The 17500-nt window shown below is 39.7% G+C and overlaps 1 protein-coding gene across 1 annotated transcript in view; it reads right to left on the reverse strand.

Moving 5' to 3' along the window:
* sspo (SCO-spondin) overlaps positions 1-17500 on the reverse strand; it is a gene marked incomplete at both ends in the record, with an annotated part of 151703 nt that overhangs the window by 35718 nt on the left and 98485 nt on the right. Inside the window, 16 exon segments of the mRNA XM_081352804.1 lie at positions 71-117; positions 228-380; positions 1064-1307; positions 2276-2410; positions 3570-3737; positions 4246-4455; positions 6218-6382; positions 6715-6750; positions 6855-7075; positions 7920-8065; positions 8739-8905; positions 15272-15421; positions 15502-15722; positions 15822-15927; positions 16641-16838; positions 16910-17080. Coding sequence (XP_081208930.1) covers positions 71-117; positions 228-380; positions 1064-1307; positions 2276-2410; positions 3570-3737; positions 4246-4455; positions 6218-6382; positions 6715-6750; positions 6855-7075; positions 7920-8065; positions 8739-8905; positions 15272-15421; positions 15502-15722; positions 15822-15927; positions 16641-16838; positions 16910-17080 — 2538 coding nt within the window.

Raw genomic sequence — 17500 nt, forward strand, 5'->3', positions numbered from 1 at the left:
ATATAAATGAGAAAGACTACACAAATAATATAATGTATTTGAGTTGCATGTTTGTAGAGATCGCACACACCTCGACAGTCTATATGTTGGCAGTATTCTCCCTCAGGGATGCAGGTGCTGGAAACACACACAGGTTTTGCACAATTCTAAATGTCCATTTACTCCCATAGTTTAAAAAATGTTTCTAAATGTGTAAAAACGACAGCATTATCGCTGTTGTCCCTCACCACTGCTCACACTCCCCCTGTAGCCAGGAGTCTCCGACTGAGAGCTCCCGCTGGTCCCGCACACACAGCGGAGGACACGGCCCGGGGTCGCAGGCCTTATGCTGGACCTCCTCGAACTGGCAGTTCACGCCGTCGGCCTCAGGAACCAGAGATCTGCGGGAACAACAGCGGAGTCACTAAACTCTGCAGGGGTGGAGCCTCCAGTTAAGATGCTGACCAGAGATGGGCACAAAGTGTTTCATTACAGATTACAAATACTTAATCATTACATGTATTTAAATAAAATACAAAATACTGCTGTGAATAAAGTATTTAAAATACAAGTAATTTGTAATTAGTAAAAGCCAAAAACTGTGATAGGTAATCTGGTATTCCTATTCGTATTTTATATATCTATATTAAGCCGGGTTATGAAAGTTAACATGCGGAAAAAAAGTAGATAGTAGTTTTTTAAGTTTTTTTAAATACAAATTACAGTCTCTCAAAGTATTTAATTACAAATTAAAAATATTAAAATACAAAGTACAGCTGTGAAAAAAGTATTTAATTAAAATACAAGTAATTTGTAATTAGTAAAAGCCAAAAACTGTGATAGGCTATTTGGTATTCCCATTTGTGTTTTACCGTATATATCTATGGTCCTATTAAACTGGGTTATGAAAGTTAACATGCGAAATAAAACGTTTTTTAAGTGTTTTAAATATAAATTACAGTCTCTCAAAGTATTACTAATTACATTTATGTTTGCTAAGAAAAATACAAATGACAAAGTACGCAAAAGTGATTAAATGTGTATTTCAGAGGCATGTGATGAAAGCGTCCGCCTGGAGCCGCACCGGAAGCGCGTGCGCCGGCCCGGGCCACAGGTGGCGCTGCAGGACGCCCAGGTGGACCAGGAGCTCCAGGTGCAGACGCTGTCTCCTGCGCAGGTGTGTGACGTGCAGACGAGCTCTCCGTCTGCGCAGGTGCAGTTATTACAGTCCAGCTGGTGTGTGCTGCCCGCCGCCCAGCTCTGACCCCACGCGTCCAGGCAGTCACACTGCCACAGCTGAACACACACACCGTCCTGCTGCAGCTGGCCTACACACACACACACACACACACACGCAGAACATCTCAAACACACTACTGTATGCTGACAGACAATAGACTCCCGAGTCACTTGAACCCTCAGAGCATTAATATTCATGATGTATTATATTTTCATGTCTTGTTTCATGTGTCTTGTCATGTGATTCCCTGGCCGTCATGTGATCCTGCCATGTGTTTTGTGTTGTCATGTTGTCATTGGTTCATTGTGCACAGGTGTGTGTTGTTCAGTCATTAGTGTATTTAAGCCCTCATGTTTGCCATGCGTCTTGGTCAAGTATTGTTTCACTGTAACCACTACGCTAAGTCTAAGTCTAAGTCGTCTACGTCTACGTATATATATATGTATTTACTGTACATATATTTGTTGTTATATGTTTTGATATAAACAGTGATGAAATACCTAAAAAAACACTACTATTCATTGAAAAGGCTTGTGAGAATTTTTTTTCTAAACTTAGAAAAATGGTCTCAAATATATATATATATATATATATATATATATAGTATATTAAATCATATACACATTTAAAGTTCGAGTGCATGTGCGTCTCTTTCCATTACAAGATATTTAGAAATAATTACTTTGTAAATAGATAGATTTGCTCAGCTTGTGCTCTTTGTGTCATTTTAGCAAACCTGAGTGTCAGTCACTATTACGTGTAGTTTTTATCTATATTTAGTAAAAGTTATGTATTATAGAATTGCTGCAGCTCTGTGTGTGTGTGTGTGTGTGTGTGTGTGTGTGTTTGTGTGTGTGTGCGTGTGTGTGTGCGTGTGTGTGTGCGTGTGTGTGTGTTTCCCCCGAGGGCAGCTCTGTGTGTGTGTGTGTGTGTGTGTGTGTGTGTGTGTGTGTGTGTGTGTGTGTGTGTGTGCGTGTGTGTGTGTGTGTGTGTGTACCCCGTGGGCAGCTCTGTGTGTGTGTGTGTGTGTGTGTGTGTGTGTGTGTGTGTGTGTACCCCGTGGGCAGCGGCAGCCCGGCTGACACTCGGCGTCGGTCCGGCACTCGATGCCCTGCTGCCGGTCGGAGCAGCGCTGAGGACACTCGTTCGCACACGGCACAAACTCCTGCCCTGGAGGACACCCAGCACCGTCTGCAGGACACACACACACACACACACATTACACATTCAACACTACTGTATCATATTTAATACACAGGCTTCTAAATGATCAATATGCATGTCTCTCACACACTCTCCTCCAGTCCTTCTGTCTCGGATTGACAGTTTAGACTTTTTTTATAAAGTAAAAGTCTTTTAGTATAATTGTACAAACCAAACGTCCTCCTTCAGCTCGTGCTTCATGTGTTTGTTTGCGGTAAGTACACGTAAGAATAACTTTGATATTATTAGTAATATTTCAAGATCACCACTTACTGGTTTACTTGATTATCACCATACATAATAATAAAAATTATGAGTATTAAATATGATCATCAGGCTTTTGAGAAAGTTTTTTTTTTTTTTTATCTCAATCATCATTGTAATGCATTGCATTGATTATAAAACGAAGCATTTAAATATCACTGATCTTAGACATAAGTGACGAGTGACGACTGATATTTATATGCATTTTAAAGAAGTCTGTTATAAATATCTCATTGATTTACATTACAAGTATCAAAATTTCATACAAATATCAGCATCTGCAGCAAATTGCATATTATATATATTTGCTCATTTTGGGCCATATTTTTTGTTTTTTTTGTTTTTTCTTCCATATTCTGTTTTTTTTTTCTGTTTTTTCTTCCATATTCTGTTTTTTTTTCTGTTTTTTCTTCCATATTCTTAATCACTATATTGTACTATGAGCAGCCTGATGAAATATGATACAAAACAAAGATAGATTTTGCGTAAATGTTCAGATTTTTCAGACTATTATTTCACAAGTCAGGCTTTACAGGGTTAAAATGCTCAATAAACCTCTATAAATACAAAACTTACAATAGTTACGTTCTTAAAGCATGTGCCTGGTCTCATTGTGCACGATTCATCACTGCATATCATTTAAAAAAAAGTTTTCATAATCGTTCACCAATATATAATAGTTTCCTTCACCTCTGAGACGACTCTTCTCTGTTTATGTAATCAAGACCAAGTGTGGACGAGGAAAAGTAACATTAACCAATAATATCAAAGCCTGCTTTCATGACACAATCACATCCTGATGGCTAATCAGGTCACGTCTCCAGTGTTTCCCAGTGGGTGGATGTGTGCTGAGGTTAAGTGATGTTGAGTGTTGGTGTCGTACCGCATGGTTTGGTGTTGCAGGGTTTGACCTGGTTCTTCTCTCCTGTACACTTGCGGCCTCCGTTTTTGGGTGGAGGACTGGAACAGGAGCGGGTCCTGATGGAGCGTCCCCCGGCACAGGCTTTATCACAGCGAGACCACGAGCTCCAGCGAGACCAGCCTCCGTCCACTGAACACACACACACACACACACACACAGGCTTGTAAAACATGTAAAACAGAGATAGATGAAGCTCTTAATCTTTACGCTGAGGAGAAACTCCAACACAACTTTGAGGAGATCAAGAGAATCATGATCATGTATTTCTGCTCAGCAACACTGGACACACACACACGCATACGCTAATAACTCTTCATCACGCTCTACCTTCAGTGTGTAACGGTTCTATCTAATATCGTATTAGACAGGACTGTTAGATCGTGAACTAATGAACACAGAGAATGTGAGCTCAGTCGTTCTCAGCGCCGTCAAAATAAAAGTCCCAACAACAAGCGTGTCTTACGTCACTTCAGAGTTCCTACCGGCGGTGCGAACGCAACCAGGAAAACCTTCCTAGAGGAACCATTAGTCCTCGGAGAACCCTCCTGGTGGGAGATCCTAGAACTGAGATCCTAGAACTGAGATCCTAGAACTGAGATCCTAGAACTACCCGGTGTGAAAGCCCCTTTTAACTCACCGCGGCAGGCCCGGATGCTGCAGAAGCGGTTCTCCAGGTGTCCGCCGAGGATGTCCTGACACCAGGTCCCGTTGAGGCCCGGCGCCAGGAAGGTTCTGACCCGCTGCTGTTGACCCACGCCACAGGATCGAGAGCAGGAGCTCCACTCGCTCCACGTCATCCAGGAGCAGTTCCTGAGCGCACACTCGGGGTCCTGACACACACCTCCATCTGACACACACACACCATCAAAACCAGACATCAAGCAATATGAATTAACAAGAAGACATGAGCAAAAGGGTGAAAAAGTGCAATAATGTTTGGAATAGGGCTGCAAAATAGTTGCAGTTTGTAGGATGATAATAAAGCTGTATTTTCAAAGACTGTATTTTATAAATGGTATTAATGTCAATATGATAGTCTTTTTGAGTGCTGTTGCCTTTTTGCTGATATGGCATTGAGTGTTGAGTGTCAAACACACGTCTGATTCCAGGACATATTACAGTGAGATGTTATTTTCATTGTTCACCGGACTGAAAACATTCTTTTAAAACAGCAGCTCAAATATCACTATTCAGCATCATAATATAAGAACCTATCATCTTAATTCATCCTTTGCTCATATACGTAGTATACTTTGTTTACACAACAGTAAAAACTTGTTTTCATCATTAATAATCATAAATGTTTCTCGAGCATCAAATCATCATATTAGAGTGATTTCTGAAGGATCATGTGACACTGAAGACTGGAGTAATGATGCTGAACATCAGCTTTGATCAAAAGGAATAAATTACACTTTACTATATATTCACATAGAAAACATATTTTAAATTGCAAAAATATTTAATATTTTTTTCGAATAAAAAGCGCTTCTGGAACGGGTGTAATGGTTCATTTCTAGAGCCATCTTTGCGATGATGAATGCAATTCCATTCATCGACATCATAGCATTTGCACTCAGTTCTTATGAATCATTTAATAATGTGATTTTAACATCATAAATTGGTTATATGCTTTAAAATACTGTCCTCCAGCCAGAGCCGGAAATTTCAAGATATTGTGGCAAAAATGCTTCTTTTTCTTTACATTTATATCATTATAGTTCGCATTACATATGACACATGCAAGAGTGCCGTATTTCCAAATATCAGCACGATTGATGCAAATATGATCGATACAACAGTTCAATAAACGAAAGGTTAATATTAAATGACATTTTACACACACAACATTGTCAATATTTTTTGTTCTATTTCAATGAAAACAGTTTCAAACACAGCAGAGCCGTTGCGCTTCTCCAAGGTGTTCGTGTCTGAGTGATTCAATGATTCAATGAGTGAATGTGAAACTCAACACAACATCAGCATTTTCTTTGTGACTTGATATTTAATCAGTTTGCCCAAAGATAAAGCCAAGACCAACTTTTTATATAAAATTGGATTAAAAATAGTAAAGATGACAAGAGGATGTCACTCCCAGAATGAACTCTAATGTGTTGTAAACAGGTTTTAAGTCGTCATCAGTATATGCACTACACACTACGATACACTGCTGCTTCTTTAGAGAGATCTAGAGAGTCAAGCCGTCATTTATACAGCGCTTTTTACAGTATAGATTGTTTCAAAGCAGCTTTACAGTGATAACTGGAAATTAATGCAACAAAGATTATTTTTAGCTGTACAGATCTAGATGAAAGTCATTGTCCAGTTTAAGTAAGTTTTTGATTGACTAATTTCTGTTGTGAAAATCATTAGTTATGAACTTAGAGGACTCTTACACAACACTATTTCAACTAAAAACAGAAAACCTTTAATGCATTCTGGCCGCTTCACAACAACAGCGTTTTTAGAAGTTTCTGAAAGCGATACCGTGATCATCTCCGTGTAAACTTCAAAAACGTGAATCTGTGAAAGCGGTGAAGGCGTGCACATGTGGATTACGTGTTTAGTCAGTAGGCATGTGTGTTTGTAGAGAGTGACGTGGGATGTACCGGGACACTGAGGCAGATTGCAGACTCTCTCCTGTCGACTCTCTCCGGAGCAGCGATCATGAACACACTCTCTCCTGCGGGACTTCATGGCGGGAGAAGCCGGATCGCTGCAGGTTCGGGAACACGGACTCCACACTGTCCACTGGGAGAATCCAGTGTCCTCATCTATTTATATATAAATACACACACATGCATGAATATATTTAAGAAATATTTGCTATGTATATACTGTATATATATTTACATAATTTATATTAAATATATATAAATATAAATATTGTATTTATAAATAACAATTTTTTCTTAAATATATTCATGCATGTGTGTGAATTTATATATAAACAAATGAATTATACACACTACACACATATATTATGTAAACATAAACTTTTATTTGGGATGCGATTAATCACGATTAATCATTGCCCAGCACTAAAATGATTATTTTTCTAAATAAATAAATAAATAAATAAGTAAATTAGCATTTAACCAGTTACCTGGTAAAGACGGTTCCTCTGTCGGAACTGTCACCACTGTAAAGACAATAAAGAACAAAATTACTATGAAGTGATAAATAACAGTATTCCATGAGTAATATAATCATATAATATAATATTTGAGTATGTGTGGCATGTACGTGGGCAGTCGGGGGTCTGGCAGTATGCGGTGTCCATCAGGGGCCCGTCGCAGTCTCGGCCCCCGTGAGCAGGACTGGGCCGGTTACAGGCTCGGCTGCGGCTCTTCTGGCCCAGACCCCCACAGCTGAGCGAGCAGGGGCCCCAGGGGCCCCACGGGGACAGGCCTCCGTCACGGGGACACGCCGCCAGAGAGCAGTTCCACAGCCCGTGTTCACAGGAGCTTCAGGGAGAAACAAACCAATGCAAAAATGCTTGTTTCCAGTCCAAAACACTCAAAATTATTAAATCAAGATGCATTTACTAGATGAGTGAAATGACATAAGGTCAAGTTAAGTCTCCTTTATTTATACAGCACTTTTTACAACACAGATTGTTTCAAAGCAGCTTCACAGTGATAACAGGAAAATAATGCAACAAAGTTTGTTTCTAGAAGAAATTCTGTATATTTCTGTATATGTTAGCGCTGAGCAATGATTAATCGCATCCCAAATAAACGTTTGTTTTTATATAATATATGTGTGTATAATTCATTTGTATATATAAATACACACACATGCATGTATCTATTTAGGAAAAATGTGTTATTTATATATACAATATTTATATATAATATAAATTATGTATAAATATATATACAGTATATTCATGCAAATATTTCTTAAATGTATACATGCATGTGTGTGTATTTATATATACAAAATCGTTATACACAGTACACTATAAGGTATTATGTCTTTTTTTCTGGGGGAATTAATTAAAATGAAGTGAGTTTTGCTTAAAACAAGCTAAATTATCTGTCAATGGGGTAAAAAAAAAATTGAACAAGATTATTTTTCTGACCCTCAATTAATTTTTATTTATTTCTCCAGGAAACAAGACATATTATCTTATGGCATTTTACTGCTTAAGTAAATGGATCTCGATTTAAGATTTGTTTTAAATATCTGGACCGGATACAGGACAAAAATACTAAGTGAGAAAAGCATTTTTTGCCATGTATATTTCTGAAAAACAGAAAGTTCTGAATTAAAGTGACGTGTAGATGTGATTGGCCGTTACAGTACCAGGAGCTACACTCATGCATCAGCTCCTCTCCCGACTCCAGCTCTGAGCCGACGCTGATGTTCTGGAGGTCAGGGGTCAACTCAGGGGTCAACGAGACGCTTTGTAAAGAGGTCAGGAAGTCAGTGTCCACCAGACATGGACATTCCTACATACACATGATTAAAGGGAATCAGAATAACAGCTTTTTAAAATCATTTACATTTTTAACTTTAAAAAGAGAAGAAAACTCCTTCAATACAAACAGTATCAAGAGAATAAAAACTGATAAATCTTTCTGTTCTTATACAAAAAAAAGTGCATCTAAATAGTATGTTAAAGCCAGGTGTATGTCAATAATAGTATGTTAAAGGTGTATGTCAATAGTATGTTAAATTATATATAATTTATTCCTGTGATCAAAGCTGAATTTTCAGCTTCATTACTCCAGTCTTCAGTGTCACATGATCCTTGAGTGAAATGAGGATCATGCCAGTATATATATATATACACACACAACAACATATATATATTCAAACCTTGAAACAGGATCCAAGGCACAAACATTGAAAAAATTAGAAAAAAACGTTATCATCTCCGCTTAAACTTCAAAAACGTGAATCTGTGAAAACGGTGATGCGTATTACGTGTTTAGTCTATAGATATGAGTATTTGAATATATATGTGCGCTGGCGTGTGTCTTTCTCTACAAATTGACCTCAACAAACTTGTCTTGTCTGGCCTTAAAAATTCATAATACAGATTGTTTGTCGCTTCCGTGTATCCATATGAACAGGAATCAGTTTAGTATATGCAGCTGTGTGACATGAGTGCGAGCTCACGTGAAGACAGGACCCGTTGTGCTGGAAGGTGTTGGGTGGACAGTGGCAGCCCTCCTCACATCCCTCTGAGTAACAGCCCTCGTGACCTCTGACCTGAGAACAGCTGAACGGACAGCCTTCACCGTCCTCACACTCCCTGTAGAGACGCCCAGGGGGACAGCCCACCTCTGCTCAACACACACACACACACACACACACACACACACACACACACACACACACACACGCATGCACGCAAACACACACACACACGCACGCAAACACACACACACACACACACACACACACACACACACACACACACACACACACACACACACACACACACACACACACACACACACACACACACACACACACACATTTATATGAATGCATGGAATTATATTTCACAAATATATAAAGTATATTAAAAAAAATATCATCAAACTGTACTTCCCCAGTTGATTGATCACAATTGCAAACATTTTTGTATTATAATAAGCTTTCTGAAATTTAAAGGTGCAGTGTGTAAGTTTTAGCACATCTAGTGGTGAGGTTGTGAACTGCACCCAACAGAAGTTACGGTGGCCGACAGGAAGTGATGTCGTCGTCTGAGACAGCCAATAGTAGCCAGTTAAACGATGAGGTTTCTTTACAAAGATAAATTAAGAAATTAGGTTTACTTAATTATTCAGTAAAACGAAATGTTATTGCGAATATTATTGTGACTTGTTCATAATTGTGTCAGTGTTTATTGTTATGTGTAGAGAGAAACGCCTCATAATAAGGTAATAAAAACATAACGGTCCATTATGTAAGGTCTTTATACACCACTAAAAACATAGTTATGAATATTATATTGCATTTCTGTCAGCAGATCCTACTAAATATTATACAATGCACCTTTAATGTTTAAATATGCATAATGTGCATACATTCCAAAAAATTAATCTGAACATTGGATAAAGCCAGGCTCAATTTTCTTGTTTTATTTTGTTGACCCATTAGAGTTGAAGGTTTTTACTGAGAGGATTTTGGATTTCTTTTTTTTTTATCACTCCATAATTTAGAAAAAAACGTCAACACACAGACAAAACTAAATTTTCACATGTTTTTAGGAATAAAATGTTGTACAATATAAGTTGAATGTGTTATGAACAAACCCCTCAGTAAAAACCTTCCAACTGTAAAGTTTGTGTGTGTGAGCGCTGCTGAAGTGGAGATAAAACTGTAAAGTTTGGTGTGTGTGAGCACTGCTGAAGTGGAGATAAAACTGTAAAGTTTGGTGTGTGTGAGCGCTGCTGAAGTGGAGATAAAACTGTAAAGTTTGGTGTGTGTGAGCGCTGCTGAAGTGGAGATAAAACTGTAAAGTTTGGTGTGTGTGAGCGCTGCTGAAGTGGAGATAAAACTGTAAAGTCTGGTGTGTGTGAGCGCTGCTGAAGTGGAGATAAAACTGTAAAGTTTGGTGTGTGTGAGCGCTGCTGAAGTGGAGATAAACACTGTAAAGTTTGGTGTGTGTGAGCGCTGCTGAAGTGGAGATAAAACTGTAAAGTTTGGTGTGTGTGAGCGCTGCTGAAGTGGAGATAAACACTGTAAAGTTTGGTGTGTGTGAGCGCTGCTGAAGTGGAGATAAAACTGTAAAGTTTGGTGTGTGTGAGCACTGCTGAAGTGGAGATAAAACTGTAAAGTTTGGTGTGTGTGAGCGCTGCTGAAGTGGAGATAAAACTGTAAAGTTTGGTGTGTGTGAGCGCTGCTGAAGTGGAGATAAAACTGTAAAGTTTGTGTGTGTGAGCACTGCTGAAGTGGAGATAAAACTGTAAAGTTTGGTGTGTGTGAGCACTGCTGAAGTGGAGATAAAACTGTAAAGTTTGGTGTGTGTGAGCACTGCTGAAGTGGAGATAAAACTGTAAAGTTTGGTGTGTGTGAGCACTACTGAAGTGGAGATAAACACTGTAAAGTTTGGTGTGTGTGAGCGCTGCTGAAGTGGAGATAAAACTGTAAAGTTTGGTGTGTGTGAGCGCTGCTGAAGTGGAGATAAAACTGTAAAGTTTGGTGTGTGTGAGCGCTGCTGAAGTGGAGATAAACACTGTAAAGTTTGGTGTGTGTGAGCGCTGCTGAAGTGGAGATAAAACTGTAAAGTTTGGTGTGTGTGAGCACTGCTGAAGTGGAGATAAAACTGTAAAGTTTGGTGTGTGTGAGCGCTGCTGAAGTGGAGATAAAACTGTAAAGTTTGGTGTGTGTGAGCGCTGCTGAAGTGGAGATAAAACTGTAAAGTTTGTGTGTGTGAGCGCTGCTGAAGTGGAGATAAAACTGTAAAGTTTGTGTGTGTGAGCACTGCTGAAGTGGAGATAAAACTGTAAAGTTTGTGTGTGTGAGCGCTGCTGAAGTGGAGATAAAACTGTAAAGTTTGGTGTGTGTGAGCGCTGCTGAAGTGGAGATAAAACTGTAAAGTTTGGTGTGTGTGAGCACTGCTGAAGTGGAGATAAAACTGTAAAGTTTGGTGTGTGTGAGCACTGCTGAAGTGGAGATAAAACTGTAAAGTTTGGTGTGTGTGAGCACTGCTGAAGTGGAGATAAAACTGTAAAGTTTGGTGTGTGTGAGCACTGCTGAAGTGGAGATAAAACTGTAAAGTTTGGTGTGTGTGAGCACTACTGAAGTGGAGATAAACACTGTAAAGTTTGGTGTGTGTGAGCGCTGCTGAAGTGGAGATAAACACTGTAAAGTTTGGTGTGTGTGAGCACTGCTGAAGTGGAGATAAACACTGTAAAGTTTGGTGTGTGTGAGCACTGCTGAAGTGGAGATAAAACTGTAAAGTTTGGTGTGTGTGAGCACTACTGAAGTGGAGATAAACACTGTAAAGTTTGGTGTGTGTGAGCGCTGCTGAAGTGGAGATAAAACTGTAAAGTTTGGTGTGTGTGAGCACTACTGAAGTGGAGATAAACACTGTAAAGTTTGGTGTGTGTGAGCGCTGCTGAAGTGGAGATAAAACTGTAAAGTTTGGTGTGTGTGAGCGCTGCTGAAGTGGAGATAAAACTGTAAAGTTTGGTGTGTGTGAGCGCTGCTGAAGTGGAGATAAAACTGTAAAGTCTGGTGTGTGTGAGCGCTGCTGAAGTGGAGATAAAACTGTAAAGTTTGGTGTGTGTGAGCACTGCTGGAGTGGAGATAAAACTGTAAAGTCTGGTGTGTGTGAGCACTGCTGAAGTGGAGATAAAACTGTAAAGTTTGGTGTGTGTGAGCGCTGCTGAAGTGGAGATAAAACTGTAAAGTCTGGTGTGTGTGAGCGCTACTGAAGTGGAGATAAAACTGTAAAGTTTGGTGTGTGTGAGCGCTGCTGAAGTGGAGATAAAACTGTAAAGTTTGGTGTGTGTGAGCGCTGCTGAAGTGGAGATAAAACTGTAAAGTCTGGTGTGTGTGAGCGCTGCTGAAGTGGAGATAAAACTGTAAAGTTTGGTGTGTGTGAGCGCTGCTGAAGTGGAGATAAAACTGTAAAGTTTGGTGTGTGTGAGCGCTGCTGAAGTGGAGATAAAACTGTAAAGTTTGGTGTGTGTGAGCGCTGCTGAAGTGGAGATAAAACTGTAAAGTTTGGTGTGTGTGAGCGCTGCTGAAGTGGAGATAAAACTGTAAAGTTTGGTGTGTGTGAGCGCTGCTGAAGTGGAGATAAAACTGTAAAGTTTGGTGTGTGTGAGCGCTGCTGAAGTGGAGATAAAACTGTAAAGTTTGGTGTGTGTGAGCGCTGCTGAAGTGGAGATAAAACTGTAAAGTTTGGTGTGTGTGAGCGCTGCTGAAGTGGAGATAAAACTGTAAAGTTTGGTGTGTGTGAGCGCTGCTGAAGTGGAGATAAAACTGTAAAGTCTGGTGTGTGTGAGCACTGCTGAAGTGGAGATAAAACTGTAAAGTTTGGTGTGTGTGAGCGCTGCTGAAGTGGAGATAAAACTGTAAAGTTTGGTGTGTGTGAGCGCTGCTGAAGTGGAGATAAAACTGTAAAGTCTGGTGTGTGTGAGCACTGCTGAAGTGGAGATAAAACTGTAAAGTTTGGTGTGTGTGAGCACTGCTGAAGTGGAGATAAAACTGTAAAGTTTGGTGTGTGTGAGCGCTGCTGAAGTGGAGATAAAACTGTAAAGTTTGGTGTGTGTGAGCGCTGCTGAAGTGGAGATAAAACTGTAAAGTTTGGTGTGTGTGAGCGCTGCTGAAGTGGAGATAAAACTGTAAAGTTTGGTGTGTGTGAGCGCTGCTGAAGTGGAGATAAAACTGTAAAGTTTGGTGTGTGTGAGCGCTGCTGAAGTGGAGATAAAACTGTAAAGTTTGGTGTGTGTGAGCGCTGCTGAAGTGGAGATAAAACTGTAAAGTTTGGTGTGTGTGAGCGCTGCTGAAGTGGAGATAAACACTGTAAAGTCTGGTGTGTGTGAGCACTGCTGAAGTGGAGATAAAACTGTAAAGTTTGGTGTGTGTGAGCACTGCTGAAGTGGAGATAAACACTGTAAAGTCTGGTGTGTGTGAGCACTGCTGAAGTGGAGATAAAACTGTAAAGTTTGGTGTGTGTGAGCGCTGCTGAAGTGGAGATAAAACTGTAAAGTTTGGTGTGTGTGAGCGCTGCTGAAGTGGAGATAAACACTGTTTTTGCCTGTAGTGTCTTGCCTGTAAATGTCCTATATTTCTTAAGGCAAGATAGCCTGAGAGTCATTATATAATTCAAGCAAGCTAAAATATTGAAATATGTAAATAAATACACCAGTCTTTCAGATTAGGGCTCAAGGACAGGAACTTTTCCCACAACGAATCTCTGAAAATGGCTGATTTGAATTTACAGGGGATTTGGAGAGAAGATCACAAGGGATGCTGGGACATTTCACTTTTAAATGAGGCCGGTGTCTTATCCGGCGTTTCGCCGCATTAACCTTGACTGGAGCTCGACTGTCTTACAGTCTCTGAGATCCTCTACACAACCCGTTTGAGAGCACTTTCTGCTGTCACTGGACCAGCGCTCACAGAGGAGCGTTCCTCGTAATCGCAGGATAAATCTGGGCTATTCAAATATTCCTGATGCTCTCACATCTTCTGTCAAAAACAAAGCTAATTAAAAAAATAAGGTGAAATGCTTTCAGGGAACTAAATCTCGTAAATCCGGGTCTGTGTCCGTAACATTAATAATCCTGCTGTATGCAAAGGCAGGAAGACATTAAAGCACGTCTGATTCAAAGGTCCTGTCGATCCTTCATCTGGATGGTTCTTATAGGCACTTCTCTTCCTGTGATATTCAACATAATGTGTCAAGTCAAGTCAAGTCAAGTTTATTTATATAGCGCTTTTCACAACACAGGTTGTATCAAAGCAGCTTCACAGTAATAAATTAAAACAATACATCAATGTTTGTTTCTAGTGGAACGTCCACGTTTGGTAATGCTGATCAATGGTATCGTTGATTGATTAATTCAATTAAATATCCCCAAATATCCCCAACTGAGCAAGCCAAAGGCAACAGTGTGTGTGCGATGTTCAGTAGTTGGTTGGAAAATAAATAAAAATAGCACCTAAACTCTTGGCTAGCACTTCATTTTGAAGCTCAGATTAATTAATTATACATGTAGATCTGCATGTTTTTTAATGATTCTATTTCTACCAAGAAAAATGAATAAGATATTTATTTATTTTGCACTATTTATTTATTTGTTTATTTATGGATGAAGCCCCAAACACACTGACAATTTTAATGGTCCTGAAACATAGGCTTTATTTTCTTTATTTTGCATTATTTCGTTATTTTGCACTATTCCTATATTTATTTGCTCATTTTTGAATCAAGCCCTACATGCACTGATCATCTTAATGGCACACTGCAAAAAATGCTTTTCGCACTTAGTATTTTTGTGTTGTTTCCCAATAAAAAAAATCGAGATGCATTTACTTAAGTAGTAAAATGCCGTAAGATATTATGTCTTGTTTTCTGGGGAAAATAAAAATGAAGTGAGTTAAGCAAAATGATCTGCCAATGGGTCAGAAAAATAATCTTGTTTCTGTTTGAATTAACATTATTTTTCTGACCACACTGGCAGATAGCTTTTTTTAAGCAAAAACTCACTTCATTTTGATTAATTCCTCCGGAAAACAGGACATAATATCTAATGGCATTTTACTCCTCTAGTAAATGCATCTTGATTTAAGATTTTTTTTATATTTGGACTGGAAACAAGACAAAAATACGAAGAAAAGCATTTTTTTGCAGTGTGCTAAATAAAGATATGCTTCATTTTCTTAATTTTGCATTAATTTATTTTGTTTTGCTTTTTTTAAAACATTATTTTATATTGCATTATTTTATTTTTTATTCTGTCTCAAGCCACAATCACACTGACCATCTTAACGGTCCTAAAAATATGCTTGGTTTTCCTATTTTTTATTATTCATTTATTTTGAATCAATTATTTATTTGTTTTGTTTAATTTATTTAGCATTATTTGTTTATTTAATTCATTTTAATCTTAAGCCCGTCTTCATTGGCCTAAAATATTTGTTTGTATTCCTCGCTCAGAGACAGAGCTGGATGCTGGACGTACCCAGACACACTTGTGTGTTGCAGGTCTTGCTCTGGCGCCTCATCCCCGAGCAGGGTGGCGTTCGGCAGGAGCGGGTTCGACTCTGAGAGCCTCCACCACAGCTGACCGTACACGCTGACCACGGCGACCAGTCCAGCCAACCACCAGAATCTACAAGAGCAATTGTACTTGGAGAAAACAGAGATTTGGAAAACAATATGAGAAAGGTCACATCCGTCACACTGACTCACCTGTGCAGCCGTGAGCGTTACACACTTTCTGCTGTCGGCCGGAGCCCGTACACTCTCTGCCACCGCTCTGAGGGGCGGGGTTATCACACTGACGGGTCCGCGCCTTAACCCCGCCTCCACAGTGGGCGGAGCAATCTGTCCAGCGACCCCATTGGCTCCAGCTGCCGTCGACAGAGCATCCAGGAACCGAGTCACACTGCAGGACTCCGGCTTCACATGTGCTAGAAGAGCACAGACAAACACACTCTATTACAGATCTGTCAGTGCCAGCGACCTGACTTCACTAACAACACATGTTACACACGCATGTGATATGATACCAGTTATGACAGTCAGTGATGATGGTCTCTCCTGGGTTTGCTTGCTGCCAGTCTGATGATCCCGGCCATTCCCAGGAAACATTGCCAGAGTTTATTCCAGCTGTGTCTTAAGAAAGAGCGCACGTCATTTCAGCGTCTATAACTCCTGAACAGCTGAATATTTATTAGAGGGGTCATTTTAGAGTAGATTATTAGAGTTATTTAAACCAGTGTTGCTATTGTTAACCAAAACTAAAAATACAAAAAAACTTTTGCATTAATTGATGTTAATTTAATGTGAACAGAAAGCAAAATTTCTGATTTTTGTTTAGTTTAAGTTGGAAGTAGTAAAATTATTATTAAAAACTAAATAGACATTTAAAAAAAACTAAGTAAATAAACAAAATGATTAAACTAAAATTGACTAAAAACATTGACAATAACTAAAACAGGAATAACAGAACTAATGCTGAAGTAGTAAAATAACTAAAACTTAAATCAAATTGAACTAAATGGACATAATAATGGAAAAATAATAAAAACAACTAAAGCAAGTACACATGCAAAAAAAAAGATGAAAACTTGATCTAAACCTAAACATATGCATAATATTAAAATAATATTTTGTATATATATATATATATATATTAATGGAAATAAATTAACAGAAATAAAACAAAACATATAAAAAAACTAAAACACAACAAAATGACTAAAACTCCTAATTTAAATTATAATGGATAATATAACAAAAACCAAATAAAAATATGAATAAATAAGGATATAGTGTAGTAGCGATAGTAAAATAAGCCTGATAACCTCTGCTGTACGTGTGCACACCTGCGCTGATGTTGTGAAATGTACAGCGGCACAGCTCTCGGTCCACACACACCCCGTCCTGCATCAGTGTGTCTCCGGGACACCCACAGGTCCGACTGCAGCCCGGCTCGTCCACACACTCCGTGTGTCCGTGCAGATCCGAGCAGGAGCGAGGACAGGGCTTCCCACAGGCCCACTCCTGCTGTCCACCTCCACAGTCTGTACACATGAGCACATGAGCACGCTAGTGTAACAGGAGTGTGTAAGGAATGTTCCTGAATTACGCTGACCTGAGCAGACGGTGACGTTATCATGGCATCCGCGGGTCTGACGACTCTCTCCGAGACACGACAGACCACCGAACCGAGCCGGAGGACTGTTACACACCCTGAGCCGGACAGACACACCGACACACACGTCACAGTCCGACCAGGAGCTCCAGGAGCCCCAGGAGCCGTGGACTACACACACACACACACACACACACAGAAAGAGAGATTGGGAATGTTTAACACTCTAACATTTTTAATCATACAGAAGAGTAAGACATCATCCGAAACCATAAAGGCTCTACTTTTATTTGAGTACACTTTTAAGAAAACACACACAGGATTGATCATGATCATTGATGGGCATGTGGTGTGTGTTCTGTGTGTGTTACCGGGGCAGAAGGACACGGATGGGCATGTGGTGTGTGTTCTGTGTGTGTTACCGGGGCAGAAGGACACGGATGGGCATGTGTGTGTGTTCTGTGTGTGTTACCGGGGCAGAAGGACACGGATGGGCATGTGGTGTGTGTTCTGTGTGTGTTACCGGGGCAGAAGGACACAGATGGGCATGTGTGTGTGTTCTGTGTGTGTTACCGGGGCAGAAGGACACGG

The sequence above is a fragment of the Scardinius erythrophthalmus genome, assembly GCF_964197995.2.
Source record: "Scardinius erythrophthalmus genome assembly, chromosome: 22".
Classification (NCBI taxonomy): Eukaryota; Metazoa; Chordata; class Actinopteri; order Cypriniformes; family Leuciscidae; genus Scardinius; species Scardinius erythrophthalmus.